Source organism: Sarcophilus harrisii, chromosome 4 (assembly GCF_902635505.1).
Source record: "Sarcophilus harrisii chromosome 4, mSarHar1.11, whole genome shotgun sequence".
In the NCBI taxonomy this organism is placed as follows: Eukaryota; Metazoa; Chordata; class Mammalia; order Dasyuromorphia; family Dasyuridae; genus Sarcophilus; species Sarcophilus harrisii.
The window spans coordinates 440453472-440479749 of NC_045429.1; the positions used below are offsets into that span (position 1 = coordinate 440453472).

The 26278-nt window shown below is 42.0% G+C and overlaps 1 protein-coding gene across 2 annotated transcripts in view; it reads right to left on the bottom strand.

Annotated features, from left to right (window-relative positions):
- Positions 1 to 1615: 1615 nt before the first annotated feature.
- SLC47A1 (solute carrier family 47 member 1) overlaps positions 1616 to 26278 on the bottom strand; it is a 44241-nt gene continuing 19578 nt past the window's right edge. For both annotated transcript variants that reach the window (XM_031967833.1, XM_031967834.1), the window contains exons 7-17: positions 24713 to 24810; positions 24107 to 24204; positions 22975 to 23088; positions 22809 to 22876; positions 16999 to 17107; positions 16284 to 16359; positions 14142 to 14211; positions 12542 to 12674; positions 5615 to 5709; positions 3431 to 3518; positions 1616 to 2487 (exon numbers count right to left, since the gene is read on the bottom strand). In XM_031967833.1, the coding sequence (XP_031823693.1) occupies positions 2255 to 2487; positions 3431 to 3518; positions 5615 to 5709; positions 12542 to 12674; positions 14142 to 14211; positions 16284 to 16359; positions 16999 to 17107; positions 22809 to 22876; positions 22975 to 23088; positions 24107 to 24204; positions 24713 to 24810 (1182 nt within the window). In that variant the 3' untranslated portion in view covers positions 1616 to 2254. The remainder of the gene's footprint in view (positions 2488 to 3430; positions 3519 to 5614; positions 5710 to 12541; positions 12675 to 14141; positions 14212 to 16283; positions 16360 to 16998; positions 17108 to 22808; positions 22877 to 22974; positions 23089 to 24106; positions 24205 to 24712; positions 24811 to 26278) is intronic.

The window sequence follows — 26278 nt, forward strand, 5'->3', positions numbered from 1 at the left end:
GTAAGTGGAACCTGAATCTGGATCTTCTTGGCTTTGAAGCCAGTGCTCTGTTACTCAGCACTCACTTATTCTGGGGTCTAAAAAATAAAAAATAAACACTCCCATCTTTGAAGCACGCTGATTATGTGACTCTGGACAAACCATTTCATTTCGAGGAAGGCTACAAGACAGGTGCAGATCTAAATTGGTAGAGGGAATTTCCTCATCCTCCCAACTGTGGGCCTAAACTTCCCCTGTTTGTATACCAAGGGTGGCTCCCTAGTATTCAGATTACTCAGCTTAACCTTCACACCCATTTTCCTCCTGCAATCCTTTCCTCTCCCCTACCTAATTTTTTTTTTTTTTATTCCCTCTTTGAAACCTCCTGCTCCAACTAATCTTGCTATCCCCATGCCCACCACAATGACTTGGTCATTGCCACTTTTGTGTCAAATGATTAATTTAATCTATTATTCTAATCATTATTGTTCAGTTTAGTGGATTGTACAGGGATAATGATTATTTTTATTATAATTATTATAGTGATTATTTTTATCATAGTTTTTATTGTCTATTGATATACATTTAGTCATATACATTTTAGTCAGTCCTATAACTAATACTAGGACATTTTTTTTTTTGCAAATCTTATATTTAAAGATAATTTGATAAAATTAGGCAGATCCTTATAGTCTTATGAAGTTCTGTATATTAGGCTCCATAGCTTTGTGAGCTCACTTGATTAACCACAGGAAGTTAACCAGCAAAGCTTCTTAAACTATGGGTTGTGATTCCATATGGGGTCTCATAACAATGTGGGGGTCCCAAATTATGAATTATTATCAGTAAATGTTTGATTTCTGAACCTATTTTATACATGGCCCAAGGTTATGTAAAAATTTCTTGGGCCAAAAGAGAATACAAGTGGAAAAAGTTTCAGAAGCCCTACCTAGAGGATCCCATACCCTTTTTGCTTTGTCGTGATGATTTGCAGTCAGTGGCCAAGCATGATAGAGACGTCCTAATGACATGCAAAGTCCTATTTTTGTCCCTCTGTTCTGCATCATCTACTCTCTTGTCCCAAATAAGGAGCTGGACTTGAACACTTGACCAATGGGTGTCCCTAGTGTTGTCCATTAACATCCTATGACCACCAGTCTTGTCCATTTTGAGCTTCCCATTGACTATGAGCTCATTGACCCCGGGCTGTTCGGTAAGATCTCCTGGAAAGTCAAAGTGTGGGTCTGCTGACTGATGGAATCCTGTATTTTACAAACACATAAAACCAAGGCCCTGGAGACAGAGGGCCTCTCAGAGTGAGGAAGATCTGAGGTCCCACTCATAGGCAGGATCAGGACCCTTTCCCAAATGGTTATTGGCTTGGAGCATTGCCCCACTTTCTTTAATTATAAATGGGACATTTTTTGGACCCCACTCCCTGCAATGTTTCCCCCCTTGTTCCAGGACTGGCCCTCACTCCAGAACCCAGTTAAAAACTCCCTTCAGGACATCCTTCTTGCACTCATGGCCTTCAGTTTTTTTGTTTTATTTTGTTTTTCCCATTCTACCTCCTCCAGATCTGGTCTATGGGTCTACCCACAGTGTCTACTTAATCATTGTGGACAAAACAACTCAGTGATAACGTGAAAGGAGAAGAAAGATTTATTGACAAAGAAGGGTTCTGAAAACTGATTTTTAAAATTTCCACAAGCCCTTCAAAATGCATGAGTTTATACTTTCTGGAAAAAACAAAAAACAAAACCAGTGAGTTATCATAATTGCAGAGTATAATATATAAACAGTAACAGAAGTTCTTCTCCAAGTCATTGATGGATGAGTTATCAGGAGAGCCTTTCAGAGTGAGGAAAGGGACGAGGCATCCTCTCCAGCTCAGCTCCTTTTCTTCAGACAGGCAACAGGTACTTGCCCTGTTGATTCTCGATCAGGCCATCCAGAGGGATGGCAGCGTCGGTTTAAGAGCTGGAAGGGACCTTCTTCATTTTACAGATGAGGAAACTGAGACCCAGAGAGGTCTCCTGAGAAAGGTAACCCAATTTGTTCAGTGTCCCATGGGTCATAGTAGTGAATGGCAAAGCCAGAGATTTGTCTCAACTCCAGGATCAACATTCTTTCCCTGGACCATGAAGTCTGCCCTTTTAGGTGATGGCTGATTACTTCCACCTTTGGGGGAAGGCGGAAGGAGATTTAGTGTGGATTCCTTCATTGGCTCAACTGTAAAACGGGTGTCACATACCGTCAGGCCCTCGACATGAGGCTATGTTCCTGTATAGACCCTCACCAAAATACCCACCACCAAGATCATAACGGCTGCCAGGAGTGCCAGCCCCCTCCGGAGGACCAAGTCTCTCAAAGATAAGGTCTTGTTTTTTGGTGGGGGACCAGCAAGGGGCTCCTCTGGCTCCACTGGCTTTTCTGTCTGGCTCTCCTCCTTGTTGACAACATCGCCTGCATCTCCCAGTAAAACACCAGCCTGATGTTCCGAGTCCACTACAAGAAAAAGGGTTGTAGTCTGTCTGACTAAGATGCAGTAGCCCCATCCCGAACTTCTAAAAGGTTGGAGGACACCTGGTCCAAGTTTCTCATTTGAAAGAGGAAGAAACTGAGGCTCAGTGATTTGCCCTATTATTTATGATACTATTCTTCCCATTTTACAGATGAGAAAAAAATTAAGGGATTAGTGAAGGTTCACACAACTAGCAAGTAGGGGCCAAATCCACAAAATATATACATGGTTGGGGTAGGTAGGTTGTGCAGTGGATAGAGTGCCAGGTCTGGAGTCCGGAAGATTCATCTTCCTAAATTCAAATATAGTCTCAGTCACTTACTGATTGTGTGATGTTGGGCAAGTCATTAAACCTGTTTACCTCAGTTTCCTCCTCTGTAAAAGGAGCTGGAGAAGGAAATGGCCAAACACTCCACTATTTCTGCCAAGAAAACTCCAGATGGGATCACAGAAAGTTAGACACAGACTGAAAATGACGGAACAACATGAGGGACTAAAGGGGAGCATCCTGAGTTTGGGGTACCACCCGATGGTTTAAATGGAGACCTTGTCTTTCCACTTTCTGTACCCAGGAAAGGCAGGTATTCCCATGGGGAAGAGAAAGCTTACAGCTTATATTTGTACTTATTTATATGTTTACATTGTCCTATCCCTCTCCCTTGTAGAACATAAGCTCCTGGGGGGCGGGAACATCTGCCCTTGGCCAGAACTCCAAGCTTGAGGAGCTTCAGGGCTGTGAGGTTCAGGGACTTACCCAGTAGGTAGGAAGGGGCAGAGGCAGGCAGGGACCCTAATTTCAAGCCCACCCCACCCCACAACTAAAACAGCCCTTTTTAATGGGTAATTCACTGCTGCAGAACTCGATGAGGTCCACAAACTAGAGGCACCACTCCGGCCAGGTCAGCGGGAAGGAACGATGAGTCCTACCTGATGGAATGGGACCCTGATAGATGACCCGATCCTGGTTGTTCAGGGTCCTGGTCGCTTGACCCTTCAGCTTGGCACGCACTCGAGCCTGAAAAGGGAAAATCAAAACCAATCCCTGACCCTTCTCAGCAGCAGTTTCCCTGGATGGTTTTCTCAGGACACTTGACTGTGGAAAGCCAGCTCTGGCAGCTCTTTGCTTCCACATTGTCAGTAACTTCCCCAGGGAGGGCCAAAGTTGGACAGGCCTGAAACAGTAATGCAGAAGTGGGCCTCCTATCAAAGGGCCCGCAGTCTGGGTCACCAGACTTCCTGGCCTAAATCCTCCGAGACCCCTTCAGGATCCAAGTCTGTGTTCCTAAAATCTACGCTCTTTCACAGAGTTTGAAACAGAAGTGGGGAAAAAAATCAGGAAGTGTTCTCTGGTTCCATCAAGGACACTCATATCCTTCCAGCTTTCCAGGATCCGCAGCCTCCAAGTCATCCTTGACTTCTCCCTTTCTTAGCCCCTTATAGTCAATTGGTTGCCAGATCTCTTCATTTCTGCCTCCACAGCTCTATAGCATCCGTCCCTTTCTCTCCACTCACATAACCCTCTTTCTAGTTCAGGACCTCTTCACCTCCTGCCTCAATCGTTTCAACAATCTCTTCCTTGAATCTTAAGTTTCTTCCCTTGGCAATTCTCCCTCAGCATTGGAAATATCAAATACAGGCCTGAACCAGATTAAAATAGAATCGGGAAATATTCAACACAATAAATACAAATAGGATAGGACACAGATAATATGGTTTTCTAAGTCAATATACACCCTTCGAGGATATTATGTAAGGTTTAGTATCACCCCTGCCCTGTACCATTAGTTTGATTTTGATGTCATTGGTTTAAGGCAGGGTTCGTCAAACTACGACCTGTGGGCCAGATGCAACAGCTGAGACCAATTATACCCCTCCCAGGGCTATGAAGTTTCTTTATTTAAAGGCCCACAAAGCAAAGGTTTTGTTTTTACTATAGTCCGGCCCTCCAACAGTCTGAGGGACAGTGAACTGGCCCCCTATTTAAAAAGTTTGAGGACCCCTGGTTTAAGGGATATCTCAGGACCTTCTAATTTTAAATCTAGAATCTAGCTTTTCTCTTTCTTTGGCTTCAGGTGATCGGCTAGCCTCTAGATCAGTGATTCTCAAAGTGTGGTCTAGAGAATCCTGGGGTTCTCTGAAACTCTTTCAGAGGGTCTACAGATTCAAAATTAGTTTTCATTTCTAAGATGGTAATTACATATAAATATGATCCACATAAAGAAAAACTCTTTGGAAAGATCCTTAATAGTATAAAAGTATAGAGAACTCAGCTTTTGTTTGGGAACAGCTGCTCTATACGTCCCTTTCCAAATCCAAATCCATATTTTTTTTGGTTTTTGGTGAGGCAATTTGGGTTAAGTGAGCTGCCCAGGTTCACATGGTTACTGTTAAAAGTCTGAGGCTGGATTTGAACATATAGGTTCCCTGATCTAAGTCTAGGATGTGTGATTTTTTTTCTAGGGCTTGGTCTCTTTAGCTGGAAACTAAAACTAGAAAGCTTTTAGGGTCCCTTTCTAGGCCTAAATCTAGGCTCTATCACCTTTCCTCTCTAAATTTCAGTTTATTCATCTGTAAAATGAAAGGGTTGAATGTTGGAAGGGGTTAGACGGCCCCCAAAGCTCCTTCAATAAGATCTCTTTCCCAAAAGTTTAAATGGCAGAGATAAAGAAAAAGAATCACAACAGAGTTATCTCCTCCCCTGACTGTCACCCTGGCACCTGCCCTGATCTTTAACCGGGAGGATGAAGAGCAGAAGTACCATTACAGACCGAATTGGATCCATCAGGAGGCTCTGGATCACTGGAGACAATGGCGGATGAGTTCCCACGTCTCCTCTCTAAGTCAGACTCTAGTCCGCCTTGTTCGTGAGATTCTCCTTTCCGGACCCTCCCCGCGGTGGGAAAGAAGCCCACCCCAATTTTTTTTCTGATCGGTGGATAAACAAAGGCGGGCAGGCCCTAACCTGTCCTTCTGGCTGTCTACACCGGCCTCCTTGCCAGCGAAAACAAGTCAATCTCAAAAGGAGACAAAGTCTTCCCGAGGACGGGCGAGCTAGAAAAGCGCTGCTTGTTGACATTCTCCATGGGAAAGCATTTGCACTAGCAGGTTTACCTCTTCGCTGGCCTTGGCCCAGTTCAGGCGTAAGATGAAGCCCAGAAAGCAGACAGCTTGAAAGAAGGAGCAGATGATGATCCCTGACCAGAGACCTAGAAAGGGAAACACTGGTAAAGAGCAGATCCGTGCCCCACTGGGGCAGCTTGTCCTGGCGATGGACGGGGCCCACTCGAGGAGCTGCTGGGTGGGTGCAATGGAGAGAGATCAAGGGGGAGGGGATTCCAGCTCTGGCTCTGCTACCTAGGACGCACGGTGTGATCCCAGGTGAGTCACAAAAACTCAGCTTCCTCACCTGGAAAGGAAAATGTTGGACGACATGACCTCCGAGATCCTTCCCAACTCTGATCCATAATTCCATGGAGGGAGAGTGCAATTCAGCAGCTCAGTTAGCCCTTATCAGCTGCCAGGGAAGCCCCAGGCTAAGAGGGTACCAAGAAAAAGAGACCTGACCCTTGCACTCTGGGAAGCTTACGGGTTGTTTAGTCGTCGCCCCGGCAATACAGCAAGCACTGATGCAGGACTTGAGGGTCTGAAAATGCTTGGTCTGTGGTATTTCAATTGAGCCTATAAAAATCCTGGGAAATCAGGACTATAATTATCATAATGTTACAGATGAGGAAACTGAGGCAGGAAAGGTTAAGTTGTTCCTTAGCTGGTGTCTAAGACAGCTCTTGCTGTCCCCAAGTCCAACCCACAATTCTCTTGACTGCCGCCTCGATTTTCCCTACTGGGAATGGACTTCTGGAATGGACTCTTGGGAAACTACCCTCTTTGGTCCTCTGGTAAATTAATCCACTGAGAATCAGAACACCCCGGTTGGCCATGAAGTGAGTGCAAACTTGTGCTAACCCTTTCCAGAGCAGATCGTGCTTCCCATTTCATGTAATCATCTCCGAGGGCACCTTTGCCATCGCCTCAGCCTTCCCCCTCTGCTGTAGCCTCGGCCCCCCCCCTTCGCCGTTGCCTTGGCCTCCCCCCTCCTCCTCTGTTGCCTAGGCCTCCCCCCCACACCCGCCGTCGCCTCAGCCTTCCCACTTTCTATATCCCCCATGAAGCACCAGAAACAAATCTACTTATTGCTGCTTGTGGAAAGGTCATGACAACTAACTGCTGGTTCACCATCTCTCTGCTTCTTAGACCTTTCTTACACGCTTTTATCCCCTTTTAAAACAAATTAACAAATGAAAAACACAAAGTATTTTCTATGTGCAAAGTACTGTGCTAAAGTGAGGCTGTAGATAGCAAAGACAGTCATTCTTGTCCTCAAGGAGCTGGGGAGACAACTGCAAATCAGAAAAGCCCCAGGTTCTCAGGGGGCAGCCACAGAGCCGCTTTACATGTTATTTCTACTGACCAAGTCTTGCTAGTGTGATGTTGAGCCATCTGTCAGGGCCAAGGCTTTGGTGGCCAGAGCCCTATGTAGAGCTTTGGGGACCTGCAGGGGCAGCTCCCCAGGAGATGGCTGTGGCTCCCTGCTCTGCAGAGGCAGTGGTCAGCCGTGCCTCCAGGGCAGCTCCCCAGGAGACGGCTGCGGACTCCAGTCTGGAAGCTATTCCCCAGGCTCTTGGGTACAAGGTCCCGGACTTTCTGCATCAGGATCTGAAGGGCCACAGTCACAGTGGTTTGCCTGGGCTGTGCTACCTCCCATTCCCCCTCTCCCCCCCCCCCCCCCCCCCCCCCCCCCCCCCCCGGGGCCCTGCTTTCTTAGTCAGGCCGGCCGGCCCACCTGGTATAAGGCAGTTGGTGGGCCGGCCCTTTCTCTACAGGAAATCACCTTCCAGGATGCTGACTATGAGGGCCGAGCAAGAAGCAGGGCTGGTCATCGCTGGGAGGGGGAACGTTGTTCTCCCACTCAAGCTCTCTCTGCCCTCCTGTCAAGGCTGGTGGCAATGGGAAGGGGGAGAGTGATAAGGAACATAATCTCCATCTTTTGTATTTATGCCCCCAGCATCCAGCAAGCGCTTAATAAATGCCCTCTCATTCATTACATTCTCCTACAACTTAGTAGGGAAAGTAAGACATGTTCCAATAAGGCAGAAAAGTGACTCAGTGGATAAAATGCTGAGCCCAGAGGCAAGAAAATCTAACCTTAGACACCTACTAGCTGTGTGACTCTGGGCCAGTCACCGTAACCTCTGTCTTCCTCCGTTTTCCTCATCTGTAAAATGGGGACAATTATAGCACCTATCTAACAAGGCTGGTTGTTGTGAGGACCAAAAGAGATGATATGTGGAAAATGCTTCATAAATGCTCTCTCTAGCACAAGATAATCTCTGTAAAGTGCTTTGAGAGTGCTCCCTATCATTCTCCTCACCCAGCATAACACAAAAGCGGAGGCTAAGGAACATAAACGAGGAGGCATCCCAAGGAGTGCTCGGTTATGGGTGGGCCCCGGCTCCGGCTTGCCAAGAAACAGCCGGGCCTCGGGCCAGGGGGCTCCAATTTCAACAAACACGGAGGCATTTTTGGCCCTCCGGCCACGGCGTCTGCCAAAGACTACCAAGAGCAGGACCGAGGAGGTGCCAGCCAGAGGGGAACAATGTTCCCGGGGAGAAACTCTTCCGACAAGGAGAAGCGAGATTGCCCCGTTTCCTAAAGGTGTGGCTGGGGATGCGGTGGGGGCAGGGAAAGCAAGGGGGCCTGACATGAAACTAAGGGCAGACCCCTTTAGGGGGCCAGGAAGAGGCAGCGGGACTCATTCCGCAACAGCGTCCCACCTCGGCCTAGAGCTTCTCAAGTCGGTCCCCAGGCATGGAGTCCTTTGGAGCCGGGTCTGGCCCTGGCAGGCAGCCAGTAATTCCGGCTGGTTGAGCTCTGGGTTTAAGGAGCCTCCAGGATCCTCTCTGCAAGCCCAAGTTTACAAATGGGATCGGGGGAGAGGGCCACCGGACGTCTGCTGATGTCTCCTGGCTTCCTCTCTGAAACGGGGCAGCTCCGGAGCAGAAGTCTGGCTGAGACCTCCCCAGGGGCCGTGGAACCCAGGGCCGGGCTCACCTGCTCTGCAAGTGAGAGGGATGGAGGGAGGCCTCAAAGGCCCTGTCCTGCTCCAGGGAGTGGGCTAGGCTGAAGAGCCGGGTGCAAATCCTGACACTGAGTAAGTGGCTAAATCACTGAATCTCCGTCACGCTCAATCTTTCTCATTTGTAAAATGGAGACAGTCACGAGGTCTGCCTCCTAGAGTTACAAGGACAAGTGACCACACACACACACACACACACATATTATATAAATATATATATTAAAAGTATATATATAGTGTGTATATATGTGTATATATATATATTTGAATATGCATTAAATATATATTTATATACACACAACATATACAAACATAAATATGTCTATATATAAACACAACTATATAAAACACCAACACTGGTTAATCGTACACACATGCGCACACATGCTTGTACACACATGCAAATACAGAGCTACATGTGCACACATGTGTACACACATTTATATACATGTACATATGAATAAAATAAAAACACTCATCTCTCAAGGTTGTGAAGATCAAATTGGATAATATCTGTGGAACATCTAGCAAAGCTCCGGGCCCATAGAAAGCACTACATAAATCCCAGATATTGTTAATATTCATATAATCACGCGATATATAGAATATATCACGTGATTATCAGTCATATAATAAAATACTAATCACATGATATGTAATTATACACATATCAATAATATACAACCCAATATTAATTCTATATACACACAGGATATAGGATAAAGGCATATACACATAGGCTACATGATCCAGAAATACAGAATTTATATAGTATTTTCTAGCTGCCTAGACATAATATTTTATTATATGAAATATTAACAATATCTGGGATTTATAGAGTGCTTTCTATGGGCCTGGCGCTTTGCTAGATGTTCTACAATTATCATCTTGTTTGATGATCACCACAACCCTCAGTCCTTTCTGATTCCAGGCCCAGCATTCTAACCACGGTGCCTCCAGTATTCAATGTTCACCATCCCTCAGGGGACTCGGCCAAACCGCTGCCTCCTACCTGGTCCTGGGCAGTGTGGCGCAGTAGCAAATGTAGAATTTAGAGTCACTGACCCTCATTTGAATTCTGGCTCTGTTGTCTTGTATGATCATGGGCAAATAACCTCTTTGGGACTTGGAGGGCTCAACTAAGTAACTTTTACTACCCTTTAAGTTCCTAGACTCCTAGAAACCCAGGAGGTTTCATAACCACTGCCCTACGTCACACCGAGTTTAGTTTACAAACACTAGGGGGGAATTCTCACGGCTCACCAAATGAAAGGGTCACCGCATAGTCCGGCACTTTCAGCTACTCTTCCAGGCTGATCATCCAGAGAAGGGACCTTAGAGGTCTAGTTTCCAGGTCCTTAAGCTGTGCTTTGTGCCCCCATAGAGCAGGGGTCCTCAAACTTTTTAAATAGGGGGCCAGGTCACTGTCCCTCAGACTGTTGGAGGGCCGGACTATAGTAAAAACAAAAACTTTGTTTCGTGGGCCTTTAAATAAAGAAACTTCATAGCCCTGGGAGAGGGGGATAATTGTCCTCAGCTGCTGCATCTGGCTCACGGGCATAGTTTGAGGACCCCTGTTATAGAGGGTCTTGTAACTGAATGAAGGAGGTTTGAAAATTATGATTTACTACCAGTAGATGTTTGATTTGTATGTCTATTTTATACGCCTATATATCCAAGGTCATGTAAAATTTCCTGGGTGAAAATGGGTCGCAAGTGGGAAAAGTTTAAGACCTAGTCCAAGGAGACCCTCTGGCAAGTGGGCACCCAGCCTTTTTCTTGAAGATGCCCCATGATGAGGAGCCATCTCCTGGGGTGGGCCATTCCATAGCTTTCCCCTTCACAGAACGTCTGGGAAATCAAGAAAACCGGAGTCGGGACCCCACCTCCAGAAGCAAGCTGTGTCCCACTCACTTCCCTGGGCCTCCCTCATCTGCAAAATGTGGGAGGTTGGATAAGGTCCCTTCAGTCTACGGTTCCAGAATCCTGCCCTGCCCTATCCCAACATTTCATGATCCTACCATCCTTTAGCTTGGCTGCTTTACTATTTGAATAACTCATAGCCTTTTGTGAAAATATTATTAAATCTGAGATTGTCTACGGGAGAGGCTGGGACATGGCGGACTTCAGTTGACTCTAGATATCAAATGTTCCTTTTCTGGTTCTGGGCTGTAAGGGAGGACTAATGAATAAGCACAAGTTACACCTCCGTCAGCTCATGTGCTCGGAGATGGATGCGTGCCCTCTTATCCTCCCCATCCCACACATTCTGACTTTTTCAGGACATGTCTGTGTTCCCCAGGACTATTATCTTAGAAAAAGGAGTTGTCCAGGTACCGCTTCGCCCAATATTTTTTATTAGCTCTGGCTGGCCCAGACCCCGGGAGCTCAAATCTCCCACCCAGCCCCAGGAGCGGCCGAAAAGTCTCCCCAGACCTCGCCCTTGTTATCTGAGGTTCAAGCTGCGAGAGCCCTAAGTTTGGGGACTGTCTGGTCCTTTTTTACATCCTCAGTGATCAGCACAGGGCCTAATAAATGTTTCCCGAGTGACTGACTTAAGCCACGATTTGCTATCTTAAAGCCATAGAATTAGGGGAACCGTTAGCAGTGCTGGGGGATGAAAGAGCCGGGACCTCAGGCCATAGAGCCCAACATCCTGATTTTGGAGAAAAGAAAAGGGTGGCTTAGGGAGGTTCAGTAATTTATTACAGTTGCCAGGTAATGAACCTCAGACGCAGATTTGTATTTAGGGACCTGGAGTCCCCAACACATTATTCTTTCTACCAAACTGCCTCCTCTCAAGCAAAATTGCCAGTCAGACTTCCAGTAAGGGGGAACTCACTATCACCCAAGGAGGCTTATTCCACTTCTGGATATTCTGATTGTGAGGATGTTCACTTAAAAAAAAAAAAAAAAACTTTATTAGAGCAAGATTTACCATAAGGGAGGAAGGTGAAATTCATTCAGAAATAAAAGTGATATACTTTAACATATTTAACATGTATTGGTCAACCTGCCATCTGGGGGAGGGGATGGGGGGAAGGCGGGGAAAAGTTGGAACAAAAGGTTTGGCGATTGTCAATGCTGAAAAATTACCCAGGCATATAACTTGTAAATAAAAAGCTATAATAAAAAAAAAAAAAGAAAAAGTGAATGCGATATAAAAACAAAAGGCATAAATAAAAATGAAAAACAAATCAATTCCCCCAGAAGTAGTTGAAGGCCCAGAAGAAATGGTCCCAATATTGAGAATTTCCTTGTATTTTCTTTGTGTTTTGTATTTGTTGTCTGTGAACACTTTGTTCCTCCCTCTCCCTATCCCTTTTCCCCAAGAAGACTGTAATCAGCTTGAGGACAGGAAATGTTTGGGGACTTTTTGGTCTTTGTTTTACTAAGATCCAGTAGAGTACAAGGTCTTCCTTGAAAGATATTTCTATGACAATGGAGACAACAGCACAATTCTCCATGTAAAGAAGATGCAAGGATGGATCCCAGGATTCCTGTTGAGAGCTGACAGTTCCCCCGGGAACCTTCAGAAATGCCTGTGTTCAAATACAATTTCTGAAGTTCCTGGACTCGAGATTCAAAAACTGGAGGAAACTGTTTCTATCACAGACCACATGTGGAAGGAGGGATGTGGGAGGGAGGAAAGGAGCAGAGGGCTTGGAAGTAGGAGCCGTGCTCCCAACAGTGAGGGAGATGAGCTGGAAAAAATATGGATGATAGCAGCCCCTGCCTCCCAGGACAGAATGAGGCTGCTCTGCAAATCTTAACATGCTGCAGAAAATGCTGGCTCTCTCCCCAAACTTGTGTGGCTAATTCCCTTTTCCCCCGACTGTTACCCTGGCAATGTTCTAGAACTCACGGATCAGGACGGTCCCGAGGCGCAGAAAGTTGTCACTCACCTATCACCCCAAGGTTGGCTGCAAACATCAGTGAGATCCCGATGGGGAGGCCGACGACATAATAGCCAATGGCATTCAAGATGGCCCCAACCTTCTGATTGCCTGATCCTCTTAGAATCCCGCCACACGTACACTGTCAGGCAGAATGTTTATTTTATTAGTTATTTTAGCGATTACTATTTGTAATTTGGACTGGAATAAGGACTAGAGCTAAGATTTCATCGTTGTGGGGGGCTCCCCCTCCATTAAGGGAGATCCCAACTTCTAGCCCCAAAGGGTTGTCCAGGGCCCGGAGGGGTCTATTTATTTAAATAGACTGCCTGAGATCACACAGACAAGGAGTATCAGAGATAGGACTCGAGGATCCACTCCAGTGGTTCTCAAACTTTTGTTTTCAGTATCTTTATCCTATTCAAAATGATTGAGGATCTCTCCAAAGTGTTTTTGTTTATCTGGATTATATTTATAGACATTTACCATATTGGAAATAAAAACTATTTTTGAATTTGTAGACCCTCTAAAAGGGTTTCAGAGATCCCCAGGATTCTCTAGACCATACTTTGAGAACCACTGCACTATACCATGCTGCCTTTCTGTACAAAAGTATTTTTTAATTAGAGAATGAGAATCATAGAGAGCGGCCACAGCTTAAAAAACGAGCTACAGTCAGGAAGTCCTGAGTACAAATCCTGCGCTGTGTGATCCTGGGCAAATAAATCAGTGACTCCTCAGGCAATTCTCTGATGCAATAAACTACATAGCACAATGTACTGATATACGTTGGTAGAATTTCCTCAGTGGGAAAATCACAGTTGAAATCAAAAAAGTGAGAAAGAGTTATAGTTTATTAGCGTTGGTAAAGTCTTTGGAAATCACACAGATCCAGAGCTAGGGGAACAGTAGGGGAAGCAAGCAAGCAGCTGAGTAGGATGCATTTTACTGAGGGGCAGACAAGATGCTGTAATAATGAATGAATAAATAAATAAGCAAATAAGGAAGCAAACAAACAAAATGAATAATGAATTAACAAATAAATGACCAGGTAAATAAATAAATAAAATAGAGAAATAATGAATGAATGAAAAGATAACACAAATAAAAGTAAAAAGATTGTTTAATATTATTTTCTATAAATGTATGTGAAAAGCAGAGTGTCACAGTGGATAAAAAGCCATTAAAATCTGCCTACATCAGCCTTCTGATGCTTCCTATCCATGTGACCTTAAGCAAGTCACTTAACTATGCAGGCCTGTTTCCCTAACTGAAGATGAGGGGGCTGGACAGACCACGTCTGGGGCTCCTTCTAGCTCTAGAGCTGCTCTGTGATCAATATTCCATTGGGCAAAACACTTAGCTTGGACAAGAAGGCCTCTGAGATCCCTTCCAGGCCCAGGTCTATAACTCTATGCTCCTAACTCTTGCCAAGTTGTAATTCTAATCTCATACTAACGTCAAGGTATCAGAACACCTGTTGACCCAATCAGAAAGAAAACCTTCTGCCAGAAGCTCTTTCCTAGCCCTTCTCTCCTGGATGCAATCAGAATAAAAAAAGAAAAATCCACCAGAGAAAAAGCCCAGGAGGACTCTACAGCATACTCACAGCAAAGCCATCAAAGAGGTGGGAAGAGGCATAGATGGGAATGATCTTGGAGACCAGGGTGATGATTTCTCTGTGAGGAAAAGAAAGAGCAAAGGGCAAAGGTCCACAGTGGGCTCTCAGAGTGGAGGCGGGCACTCTTTGAAGAGTTTTATTCATGCCCTTCTTTTTAAATATCCCACAAGAGGTCCTTCTATGGTCCCTCCTTTAGGATGTTTGGGTGGCTCAGGAGACAGAGCACCAGACCTGAGTCAGGGAGGCTCAACTTCCCAAGTTCAAATCTAGCCTCAGACATTTATTAGTCGTGTGACTCTGGGCCAGTCATTTAATTCTGTTTGCCTCAGTTTCCCCATCTGTCAAGTGAACTGGAGAAGGAAATGGCCGACCACTCTAGTATCTCTGCCAAGAAAACCACAAATGGGGTCACAAAGAGAGAAAAACAATAAAATGCTCTCACCCAGTAAGCCTCCCCTTATAAGAAAGAAAACTTTGTATTTATTTACTTGTGTATATATTACACCTCTTTGGTACTCCAATAGAGTACAAATACTTTAAGGGATTTGGGGGGAATCATTATACCATTAATGAGATGCAGCCTGACAGAGCTGGCCTTTGAGCCTCCAATATTCAATCACTGCTTCCCTGCTAAAAGTTCTCCCCCATTCTCAAAAAAAAACCAAAAACAAACAAACAAACAAACAAACAAAAAAAAACCCTTGATCTGGCAAATTGTCTTCTCTCTTTCCTCCCTTTTGGGGCTTGACGCCGTCTGGGAGAGATGTCCCACACTCCTTTCTGGCTTCTGACTTCATTAACTGAAGGTGTGTCTGCAAAGATCCTACCTAACCCTTGCCTTCTCTTCCCTTATAGGCGTCTCCCTCATTGGAGTGGAAGCTCCGGGTGGGCAGGATGCCTTTGGGCCTTGGCTATGGCCCATCGCTTTATAGACACTTCCTGACTGGCTGAGCCGGGCTCCAGGCCCCTTCTGCCCGTGTACCTCTGGGCGAGGAGTTAGTCTGCCCTGGGAGAGGATCTCCACACTGGGAGCTCCCCATCTGTCGGATTACGAAACCAGAGATCTGATTAACACAAACAACCGACTGATTCTCCAGCCCAGAACAGACCCCAAAGGGGGCTTTCCCGAGTGTACGAGGAATTCAGGAGAGAACGTGAGCTCGGTGGGAGCGGATGAGGCTCAAAAAGCCCTGGTTTTCTGGGGGAAAATCTGTCAATGAAGATTGGCGATTGTTCTGTGATGTATGGTGCCAAGGAGGGGCCTTTTTTGGGGGGGGGGGCGGGCAAGGCGCTTGCTTGTGGTCACAGAGCCAAGATGTGTCAGAAGCCGGACATGATCCCAAGGCAGAGCCGTCTGCCACATCCCTCAGCCTTGAGAAAAGGCAGCAAGAAAATGCTGCGAGAATGGAAAACCCAACCTGCCGGCCCGCCAAGTTCTCAACTGTGCTTTGGCACATTTGGCGGAACACACATGGAGGGAGAGGGGAAAGGGTTAATCTGGCCACATGTTCAAACAAAAGATACCAAGAATTGTTTGTTTTTTTGTGAGGCAATCAGGGTTAAGTGACTTGCCCAGAGTCACACAGCTAATAAGTGTCAAGTATCTGAGGTCAGATTTAAATTCAGGTCCTCCTGACTCCAGACCTGGTGCTCTATTACAGCACCTAGTTGCCCCACAATTATTATTTTTAATTTTAATTTATTTTTATTAAAGCATTTTATTTTCAAAACATATGCACAGATAATTTTCAACATTCACCCTTGCAAAAGCTGTGTTCCAAATGTTTTCCCTTCCTTCCCCTGGACCTCCTACCCTAGAGGGCAGGTAACATGTACAGCAGAATTATTTTTAAAGAACTGAATAAGTTGGTCATTTCAGTGTAGGCAGGGACTAGGGGAGGAGGTTTTCACCTCAGTCCCTTCTAACAGCAGCAATGTCTATGGTCCCTTCTCAGAATCATATATATATATATATATATATATATATATACACAAAAAAAAAAAGTTTAGGTTGAAATATAGTTATCAAAATTGTTGTTGTTTTTTTTTTAACTAAGTTCATGGAATCCCCCTGAAATCTCAACCCAGACCCTGGTCAATAACCCTGTTATTGGGAGTCAAGGTACTCACCTGTCACTGGTGAAAATGTATCCCACGATGTCTTTGCAGCTCGCAAGTACAATGCACAAAGTGATGGCAAACATTTCTATGGGGGAAAAGGAGGCAAAATAATCCACCTGATATCTAAAAACAGCTGTTGTTGTGGGAGCTTTGTTATCAAAAAGGACCATGATGATGGTTGATGCTGTGACCTGCAGATGAATTGGATCTGGGGGAGTGGAGGGTTGCAGGATCACCAGTCTCACTTTCCACTCCGGAGCCATCTGGATCCAGTGGCAATATACAGAACAGAAAAATTGGAGATGGCCCTGGATGCAATGGGACTTTTTTTTTATTTAATTTTTAAACTTTAATTTAAATTTAATTTAATTTTAATTTTAAACTAAGGTCTTTAAGATCTCAGTTTGATTGAGGAAATGCCCGATGATTAAGGCTAGGTAAGGAATGAAACAAAAATGGCCTCTTTTACTCAGTTAAAAAAAAAAAAAAAAAAAAAAAAACAATTTGGGAAGGGAAGACTCAACATTTCTGGCCCAAACAGAAACAATTGCTATTTAGAGTCACTCTGGGCCAATCAGGACAGGCCAATGACAGACAATTGGCCTGGGACATACTTTTGCAAGCATTCATCAACTGTATTTCTCTCCAGTAATTCCAACAAAAATCCAGAAGGGACAAGGATAGGAGAGAGATGGGTTATTCTACAGAATGTAGCACCCAGTACCTGTGGTCAGCAGAGCAACGGCCGAGGATATTTTGGCCTGTTCAATGTCCCCGGACCCCAGGGAGTTTCCAACATGAACACTGGCGGCCACGCTGAATCCTGTGGGGATCTGAAACACAGAAATCCCCCACCCACCAAAAAAATTAATAAAGAGAGACAAGGGATGCAGCTTCTGACTTTCAGCAGGGTTCCAGTTGGTGAGTTAAAAGTCAGAACCCTGAATTTCCTAAATCTGAAAGGATAAACTTAAATGTCAGTCCTTGGGCTGGGCTGCTGGGATGTACAGTCTGATCACCAGTGAAGCTGAAAAAAGTGGGAAATAGTCATTGCTGGAAGGGTTGTAGAAATAGGAAGCAATGAGTTTGTCATTTCATCCTCAAGTGACCTTGGAAAGAGAGAGACAGGAAAACCTGAGTTTAAGCCTCCAACACATTCTGCCTTTGAGACCATGAGCAAGTCGATGAACATTTTCAATGAACAGACCTCAGGTTTCCCATGTGTAAATGAGGAAGTTGGACTTGATGGCTTCCAAGGTCCCTTTTAGCTCTAAAGTTTCTGCCTGTGTGACCTTGAACATGATACATGGTTGAGCCCAGAATCCGAAGGGTTTTATAAATCAGACGGAGGAATTTAAACTTTATTCTAGCAGCAATATGAGTCATCAAAGCAGAAGAATGGCAAGGTCACTTTGGGAGTAACATCTTAGAGACACAGAAAACATTATATTTTGGAACCAGCCAATGTCCACTGATGGTCGTCAAATCTTTGGCTTATGACCACATTCATATCCTTATTCTTAGTCTAATTTTGTTAAGTAAATGGGTTCTCCCTGCTCTAGCAACGTTGGCTCACAAAACTGTTGAACCTGAGACGGAATTTGCGTGTTTATGTTGACACTCTTATTTTTAAGACATTTAATAAATTTTTGTTCAACTGAATTTCTTATCATCAAGATTATTTTATTATGATGAGCATGATGCTCTCAGAAAAACCTGGAAAGATTTACATGAACTGATGCAAAGGGAAATAAGCAGGAGAGTATTGGAAATACTAAGAGTATAGGAAATAATAAGGAGAGTATTGTACAAAGTAACGAAGATCAATTGTGAATATCTCAGCTATTTCTGTGCAATCAATCATCCAAGACAATTCAAAGAACTTGCAATGAAAAAATGCTATCTACTACCAAAGAAGTGATAGAATCTCAGTACAGATTGAAGCATACTTTTTAAAAAATTTCCTTCTTATTCTCATTTTGTTGTTCTGCATTTTTTTTCCAAAATGACTAATACAGAAATGTTTTGCTTCCCTGCACATATATAATCTATATTGCTTGCCTTCTCAAGACGAAGGAAGGAAAGGAGAGAACTTGGAACTCAAATTTTTTTAAGAACAAATATCAAAAGTTTTTTCATAAAATTTTTTAAAATGTTAATTTTAATCTCTTCTTGATTTCTAAGAATGTCATCTGAAGTAGGTATTTTAACTTCTTATTTTCCTGTGATCATTTCTTTTACTTCTGGTCTTTTTTCAGTAGATAACATTTCTAAAATTTTGTTAAATAGTCACAGTGAGAAAGAAGAACACAGTTTTACTTCTGCTCTTATAGGAAAGCTGCTAATTTTATTTCACTATGAATAAAGCTGATTTTTGGTTCCCCAAATAAATACTTCCTCTATCATATTAAGAAGCACTTCTTAAAAAGTATTAGTAAAAAGCAAGAAATAAAGGATATGGAGAAAGACAGGAAGATGTGATAAATGAATATAATGGAATATTATTGTATTTTACAAAATGATAATTATGAAGATTTCAGAGCATATGAATTAATGCAAAGAGGAAAACAATATGCTCAATGATCCCAGCAATATAAATGGATAGAACACACATACACACATACACAAAATTAAACAGCACTGTGTCTCTGAAGAAGAGATAAGAAAATTGTATTTCCTCTTCTTTGCTAAGAGGGAGAGTATGATGTGCAGTGCAAAATATACTCTTATCAGATTTGGTTGCTGTGCTAGTTTTTTAAATATTTTATTCCCCTCCCCAGTTACAAATAAAAAAAATTTAACATTTTTTTTTTCAAATTTTGAGTTCCAAATTTTCTCCCTGCCTTCCCCCTATTGAGAAGGCAAGCAATTTGACATGGATGACACATGTGTAGTCATGTAGAACACATTTCTAAGTAAATACTGTGAAAAGTAAAATGCTGTGAAAGTAAACACAGACAAACACAAACAGAAACCAAAGAAAAAGTCTCTTGGATCTGTATTCAGGCTTTACTAGTACTTTTCCAGAGGTGGACAGCGCCTTTCATTCTAAGTTCTTCAGAATTCTCTTAGATCACTGTGTTGCTGAGAATAGCCATGCTATTGTGTTCATTTTGCTGAATGATTTGTGTTTTCTTTTTTATTATAAGCGATGGATGTGGGAGGACAGATAGGGAGACAGAGATATATATTCAGAAATAAAGATGATAAAAAATAAAACATCTGCCACTAGGTGGCGCCATAGTGGATAGAGTGCAGAGTCTGGAGTCAGGAAGACTCATCTTCCTAAATTCAAATGTGACCTCGAACTCTTAGTGATTCTGGGCAAGTCACTTAAGTCTGTTTGCCTCAGTTTCCTCATCTGTAAAATGAGCTGGAGAAGGCAGTGGCGAACCATTCCAGTATTTCTGCTAAGAAAACCCCAGTGGGGTAACAAAAAGTCAGCCTGGACTGAAATGACTAAACAACAATCAATAAAAAATATTGATAACATTATTATTATTATTTAAAACCTAACCTGTGGATTGATGGTAAAGTAGCAGAAAGGGCTTTCTATGTTGTGGCAGATATCCAAGTGTGGGAATGCTGAAAGATAAGACTAGATGGGTGCGTTATAGATCAGCTGATCAAACACCACAAATGCCAGAAATTTGGAAAGGCTCTTTGGTAGTGCTTGGAAAGTCGTGGGTTTTAAACATCTTGAAAAATGAGGAAAGGAAGTTAGGGTGGCCAGACGTCAAAAGTAAAGGATGAGAGATGGACGACTCATATCCTACAGTGGTACCCTAAAAATGTCAGAAGGTCTAGAAAGAAACAGAAAAACATGGGACAAGAACTATATAGCATGAGAAGGTACACAAAGGTTGTCATCTGGGCTATGGAAGGGAGCTATTCACACTGATGAGATCACAAGTCCTTGAAGAATGGAAAAATAAAATAATATACTCTGAAAAATAAATAAATAAAAATTTAAAATAAAATATAGTGTAAAATAAATTTAAATAAATAAAATTTAAAAATAGAATTATGTAGTATAAAAATAAAATAAATGTAAAATAAATAAAAATTTAAAAATTAAAAAAATAAATTATGTAGTAAAAAAAAATTTTAAATAAATAACAATTTAAAATAAATCAGTGTAAAATAAATTTAAATAAAACTTAAAAATAGAATAAATTATATAGTATAAAAATAAAATAAATGTAAAATAAATAAAAATTTAAAATTTAAAAATTTAAAAAAATAAAAAATAAATTATGTAGTATAAATAAATGTAAAATAAACAAATTTAAATAAGTAAATAAAACATTAACGTAAAATAAATTATATAGTATAAAAATTAAAATTAATAAAATTTAAAAATAAAATATATTTTATTTATGTAGTATAAAGATAAAATACATTCAAAGTAAATAAATTCAATGTGTCAAAATAAATTACAGTATAAAATAAATTTAAATAAATAAAATTTAAAATAAGATATATTGCACAGAGTAAAAATAAAATAAATTTAAAAATTTCAATAAATGAATAAAATTTTAAAATAAAATAAATTATATACGCTAAAATATAATGCCTAAAGAGTGGAAAAAACAAAAAAACAGGTATAGAAGGTTTTGATGCTGGATTAATGGGCTCACAAGTCTAGTTGTGTAAGTATAAGTTTAAACTTAGTACATTAAGCTGGCCTATGCCTCCCACAAGCCACTCAAGCTATCTTGATAGCTACTCTGGTCTCTGTATGGTTGGTATTATTATCTCCATTCTACAGAGGGAGAAACTGAGGCTAGGAGAAATTAAGTGACTTTCTTAGGGTGACAAAGAAAGTGCCTAAGGTAAGATTTAAATTTAGACCTCTCCTGACTCCAGTTCCAGCCCTCCCCAATACAGGACTGCATCATAAGTGGAAAGTATTTGTACCTGGCATTCCAAAGTACCTGCTTAACCAGTTCTGACTTTCCATTGATTTATTGTTATTAATGTAGTTATAGGCAATAAAATTATAGAAAACAGTTTGTTCTCTAAAATGTATGTGTTCCTTAAAATTAATAATAATGAGAATAGTTAGCAGTGGTAATAATAATAGTTGGCATTTCTATTAAGATTTATAAAGTGCTGTATATAAACTACCTCAGTTTATCTTCTAAATATTTCCACAAGTTAGGTACTATTGATATCCTCATTTGATAAATGGGGAAACTGAGGCTGAGAGGTGAAGTGATTTGCCCTGACTAGTATTTGAGATAGAATTTGAACTCCGGTATTCCTGTCTCTAGTCTAGCACCAGTGCTGTCAAACATAGAGAAACTGGGCCACTAAACTCTACAAAGCATCCCTGTAGGCACATATTAATTTAGAAAACAAAATATTGATATTATTGATGTTCCATTGTGCTTTTAATTTATTTTGTTAAATATTTCCCAATTACGTTTTAATCTGGTTGGGATCCTTCCTGTCTGATACTTCTTTTCTTTACCACTTGACTGCCTGAAAGTCATCAGTGCAACAAATTCCTTTTCCTTTTTTTTTTTTTTTTTATTGTTATTGAGTTGCATATGATTTTTTTTTTTGTAATTCTTTTTGGGGTTTTCTTGGCAAAGATTCTAGAGTAGTTTGCCATTTCCCTCTTCAGCTCATTTGACAGATGAGAAAACTGAGGCAAACAGGGTTAAGTGACTTGTCCAGGGTAGCAGAGCCAGTCGGTGTCTGAGGCAGGATTTGAACTCAGGAAGAGGAGTCCTCCAGCTTCTAAGTCGAGTATTCTATGCAATATAGCACCTCGTAGCTACCCAGAAGAGAGATAACTGGTCTCAAAACCTGGCTCTGCTACTTACTATATATGTTTCCTTGAGCATGTGACTTCATGTCTCTCTTCCTCAGTTTCCTCATCTGTGAAATGGGGATTGGTTCAGATAACCTTTGCATTTCCTTCCAATTCAAATTTCCTCTTCATTAGTGAAAAGTTGCCCCTTTTCATTTTGAGACTAACAAATTTGATTTTCTTCTTTCCTTTTTCTAATCAAATTAACTAAAGGTTTATCTATTTTGTTGGTTTTTTTCATAAAACCAACTCTTAAGTTTTATTTATTAATTCAAGAGCTTTCTTACTTTCACTTTTATTAATTTCCCCTTTTATTTTCCTTCCAATTCTAAATCTATGACCCTAAGCCTCTTAATCTCTCTGGACCTCGGCTTTTGTAAAAAGAGGGGGTTGAGCTAGATGTTCTCTGAGATCATTTCCAGTTCTAAATCTATGCTGATGTGATTTGTGACTTTCTTCTAAAATGATGTCAAAAAGACATGGAAAAGTTTCTGCATGACATTTCCTTTTTGCATTATGATTATATCATTTTAAGATTATATCATTTTAAATTTATATATATAGTATAATTTTTAAAAATATACTAGTATACCAGGAGAGCTCTCATATCACCAATCCCAGCCCATTAATTCACAGAAACATTTCATCCATTTTTTCCATTCCCAGTTACTGGGAAGAAAAGTTTTGATATTGCATATCCTTAACCCCCTTACCATGTACACTACTGTAGCCAGCTCATAGACAACAGACTGGGCTCCCAGCTCCACCATGCTGATGGTACCTGATGAAAAGATTCCATTTACTCTCTGGCATAAGTGACAAGTTACCCCCTTCCCACTCCACGTGTTCTCCTCCAGCATCACCTGTCCCTGCACTGACCGCTGAGGAAGCTCCCGATCTCATACGCCCACCACTCAATGCAGAGCATGAGCATGCTGGGAATGGCCAGGTGAAGGAAGGAGTCCCACTCATGTAGGCACTCGAGGGACCACCCTGTAAAGGGAAGGGAAAGAAATTCTTTTCAATTCAAAGAATAGTTTCACCCAATCAATAACTTCTATTCTCAATGCCGCAATGATTTTGTTTATGCAGAAGTTTTTTCAACTTCATGATTATGGAAAAATTCCTTTTCTCACATAGAAATTTTATTTATTGAAGAGAATGGGAAAAAGATGGCTGCAGTGCATTGTTTGCAGCTGCTAATTTACTTATGACTGTTTTTAGGAGTTTAAAATTTATTTCTGGGGAATCCTATATCAAAGAACTGTTTATAGAGACTCTGGGACAATGGTATATTGATCATTTCTGTCATATTTGATATAGATTTTGGGGTCTTCTACCTCTAAGTTAGAGGTGAGCCTCTATATATGAGGAAACCCTGATTTGAATTAAGATGGAGAATCAGAAGCCTGAAGCTAATGGAGTTGGGATGCTGACAGAACCAAAAAGTGAACAGGAAGTAGTAACCCTTACTTTGAGATGAGTCTAGTTAAATTTGGCTAAGCACAGATGGGTACTACTATTGCTGCAGTGAGCTGATCTGATTGGAGGAAAATATTGCACTAGGAGCTGATTGGGGAAAGCAGAATCCTTTGCTGTTGGAAGATCTCACTGGCTCTCTTTGTAGAATGAAAGAGGAGAAATCCTTTATAGACTTATATTTATTTATTTTGCCTTTTGCAAGCCTTTAAAATACAGTGCTGACTATTTCCCATGGTGACCACGGGCATCAAGGCCCACATTATAAAGCTAGTTTTCATGTGTCTAATTGCCAGGTTTTCCCTGACAGACAGTGTGAGAAGTGCTGGATCTGATTCTCTACTAATTTTGTTACGATGTGACCTTTAGGATTCAGGTGAGGATCATTTTGAGTTTATTATGTTACGTGGCATAAGATACTGGTCTGAATCTGATTTGATCAAGAATTTCCTCCTGGAATCACGTGGCTATAGTCAGTCAATCAACATTTACTAAGCACCTAGTACGTGTTGGGGACTGCAGCATCCATTACCTTCCCAGGTGTCACGGTACAACTTTCTCCAGAGGATGTACAGAAAGAGGAGGAGGGTCAGGGTGAATTGGGAAATGGTATTCGCCAGTGCAGATCCCCTAGGAAGAAAGCACAAAACAGAACGGGTAGGCTATCTGCCCTTCTGCTTTCCAAGCCTTGGATTAACCTAGGGAGCTTTGGTATGCTGGCAGGACGACAGAAAACTAGGATTACAAGACTTTAGGGTTCAGAATCACAGAATTCTTAAGAGTTGGGTCATCTGATCCAACCCACTCATTCCACAGAGGAGGAAAGGAAAGTCCAGCAAAGCAAACTGATTAGTCCAAGGTCATACAGACAGGGGTTCAATTTAAGTCCCCCAACCCCAAACCCATTATTCTTTCTGCTATACCATGTGGTCCATCCTTCCCACAGGCTACTTCCACAGGTTTATTTTCCTGGGGAAGCAGGAATAACCTTCCACCCCTTGAAATGTTCCCTCCAATTGGGGAAAAACTCCTCGGATACAAGGAGGGGAAAACAGTGGGGTACATGTTACCAACAAAAAGGCCTTGGGTCCAGCCTCCCAGCCTCCTTTACCCTGCTCAAAGACTGAATTGGACTCACATCACACCCAGGCTCAGCCGATGGAGAAACACGTAGTTAATGAGGGCATTGAGGATGTTGGCCACTATTCCCGTGACAATCTGGGGAAGTATTATTCCCTGAAACAGGCAGAAAACCACTCACTCTCTTCAGAAGTACTGCCTCTGGGTCAAACACGTGTCAACAGCACAATTTTTTTTTTTTTTCAAATTTTAAAAGAACGAGAAAGTTCCAGTCCCCTTACCTGATTCTTACCTATTCACAAGGCTTTAGAGGTACACGTTTAGGACTGGAAAGGGCCTGAGAGGCCTTTTACAGATGGAGAAACTGAGCAAGGGAGAGAAATGACATGACACGCCTAGAGTCACATAGGGAATGAGTGGAAGAACTAAGATTTGGACCCCGGACCTTGTCAACCGAGACGGCCAATAGGAAGGCTCCCAACTCCTGAAGGGAGGGAGAGAATTTGAAACTGAAAATAAAAATAAAAATTATTTTAAATCTTCCAATTCTCATGCTGGTTGGTGCATTGGAAAGGACGAGGACTAAGAAGTCAAGAGATTATTCTAATCCCAATTTGGTCCCTAATCCAAGGTGTACTTTAGGCAGGTCATGTGAAATAGCCTCTCTGAACCTCAGTTTTCTCCTCTATAAATGGGCACAATGGCCTAAATGGTCTCCCTCTCCAGCTCTAAGGTTTCAGAGTTCTAGCCCCTAACTAGAGAGATCTGTGATCATGAGACCATGTGGATACTTCTGCTCCCACTGTGGGAAGCTTCAATCTTCCTTCTCCTGTGAGGAACTGGATCCCACTATTTGTAAAATTTCCCCTCAAAATTCTTTTCCACATCTGTAAAATGGGATTCACATCCTCTCGGGAGTATAGTGAGAACCAAACACAGGCAGAGCGTCTTTAAACTGGTCAGCTGAGACAGCTAGGTGGTACAGTGGACAGAACCCCGGCCCTGGAGTAAGGAGGACCTGAGTTCAAACCGCAGATACTTTGACATTGAGTAGCTGTGTGACCATGGGCAAGTCACTTAACCCAACTGCCTCGCCCACACCCCTCCAGAGAAACCGAACAGTTGTTACTATTACAGCTCATTCTTCTTCTACACTGGATTCAGATCCAAAAACTCTCCACTTAAATTGGTAAGTATTGTGCTCATTCATGATATAACTGCTTTGTGTAGAGGAATAAAATTATCAAGACATAAGCTTATATATATATATATATATATATATATAATTATCAAATCATAAGCATATAAATATAAATATATACATATATATTTACTGCTATTTTTATTTTCATTTCCATCATATAAATATACACATATATATGTATTTACTGCTATTTTTATTTTCATTTCCATTACATAAATATATACATATATATATTTTACTGCTATTTTTATTTTCATTTCTATTATCTCTGCTAGCAGGGAGGTATATGGAATTCTGGCCACATGGAGACAGAGAAAAGAATCTAGAATTTCCTCTGAAAGTAGAGGCAACAAAGAGTGAATCCCACCAAAGTGACTCCAAATATGGCGTGAGATGCCAAATGTCACCATTTCTAATTGT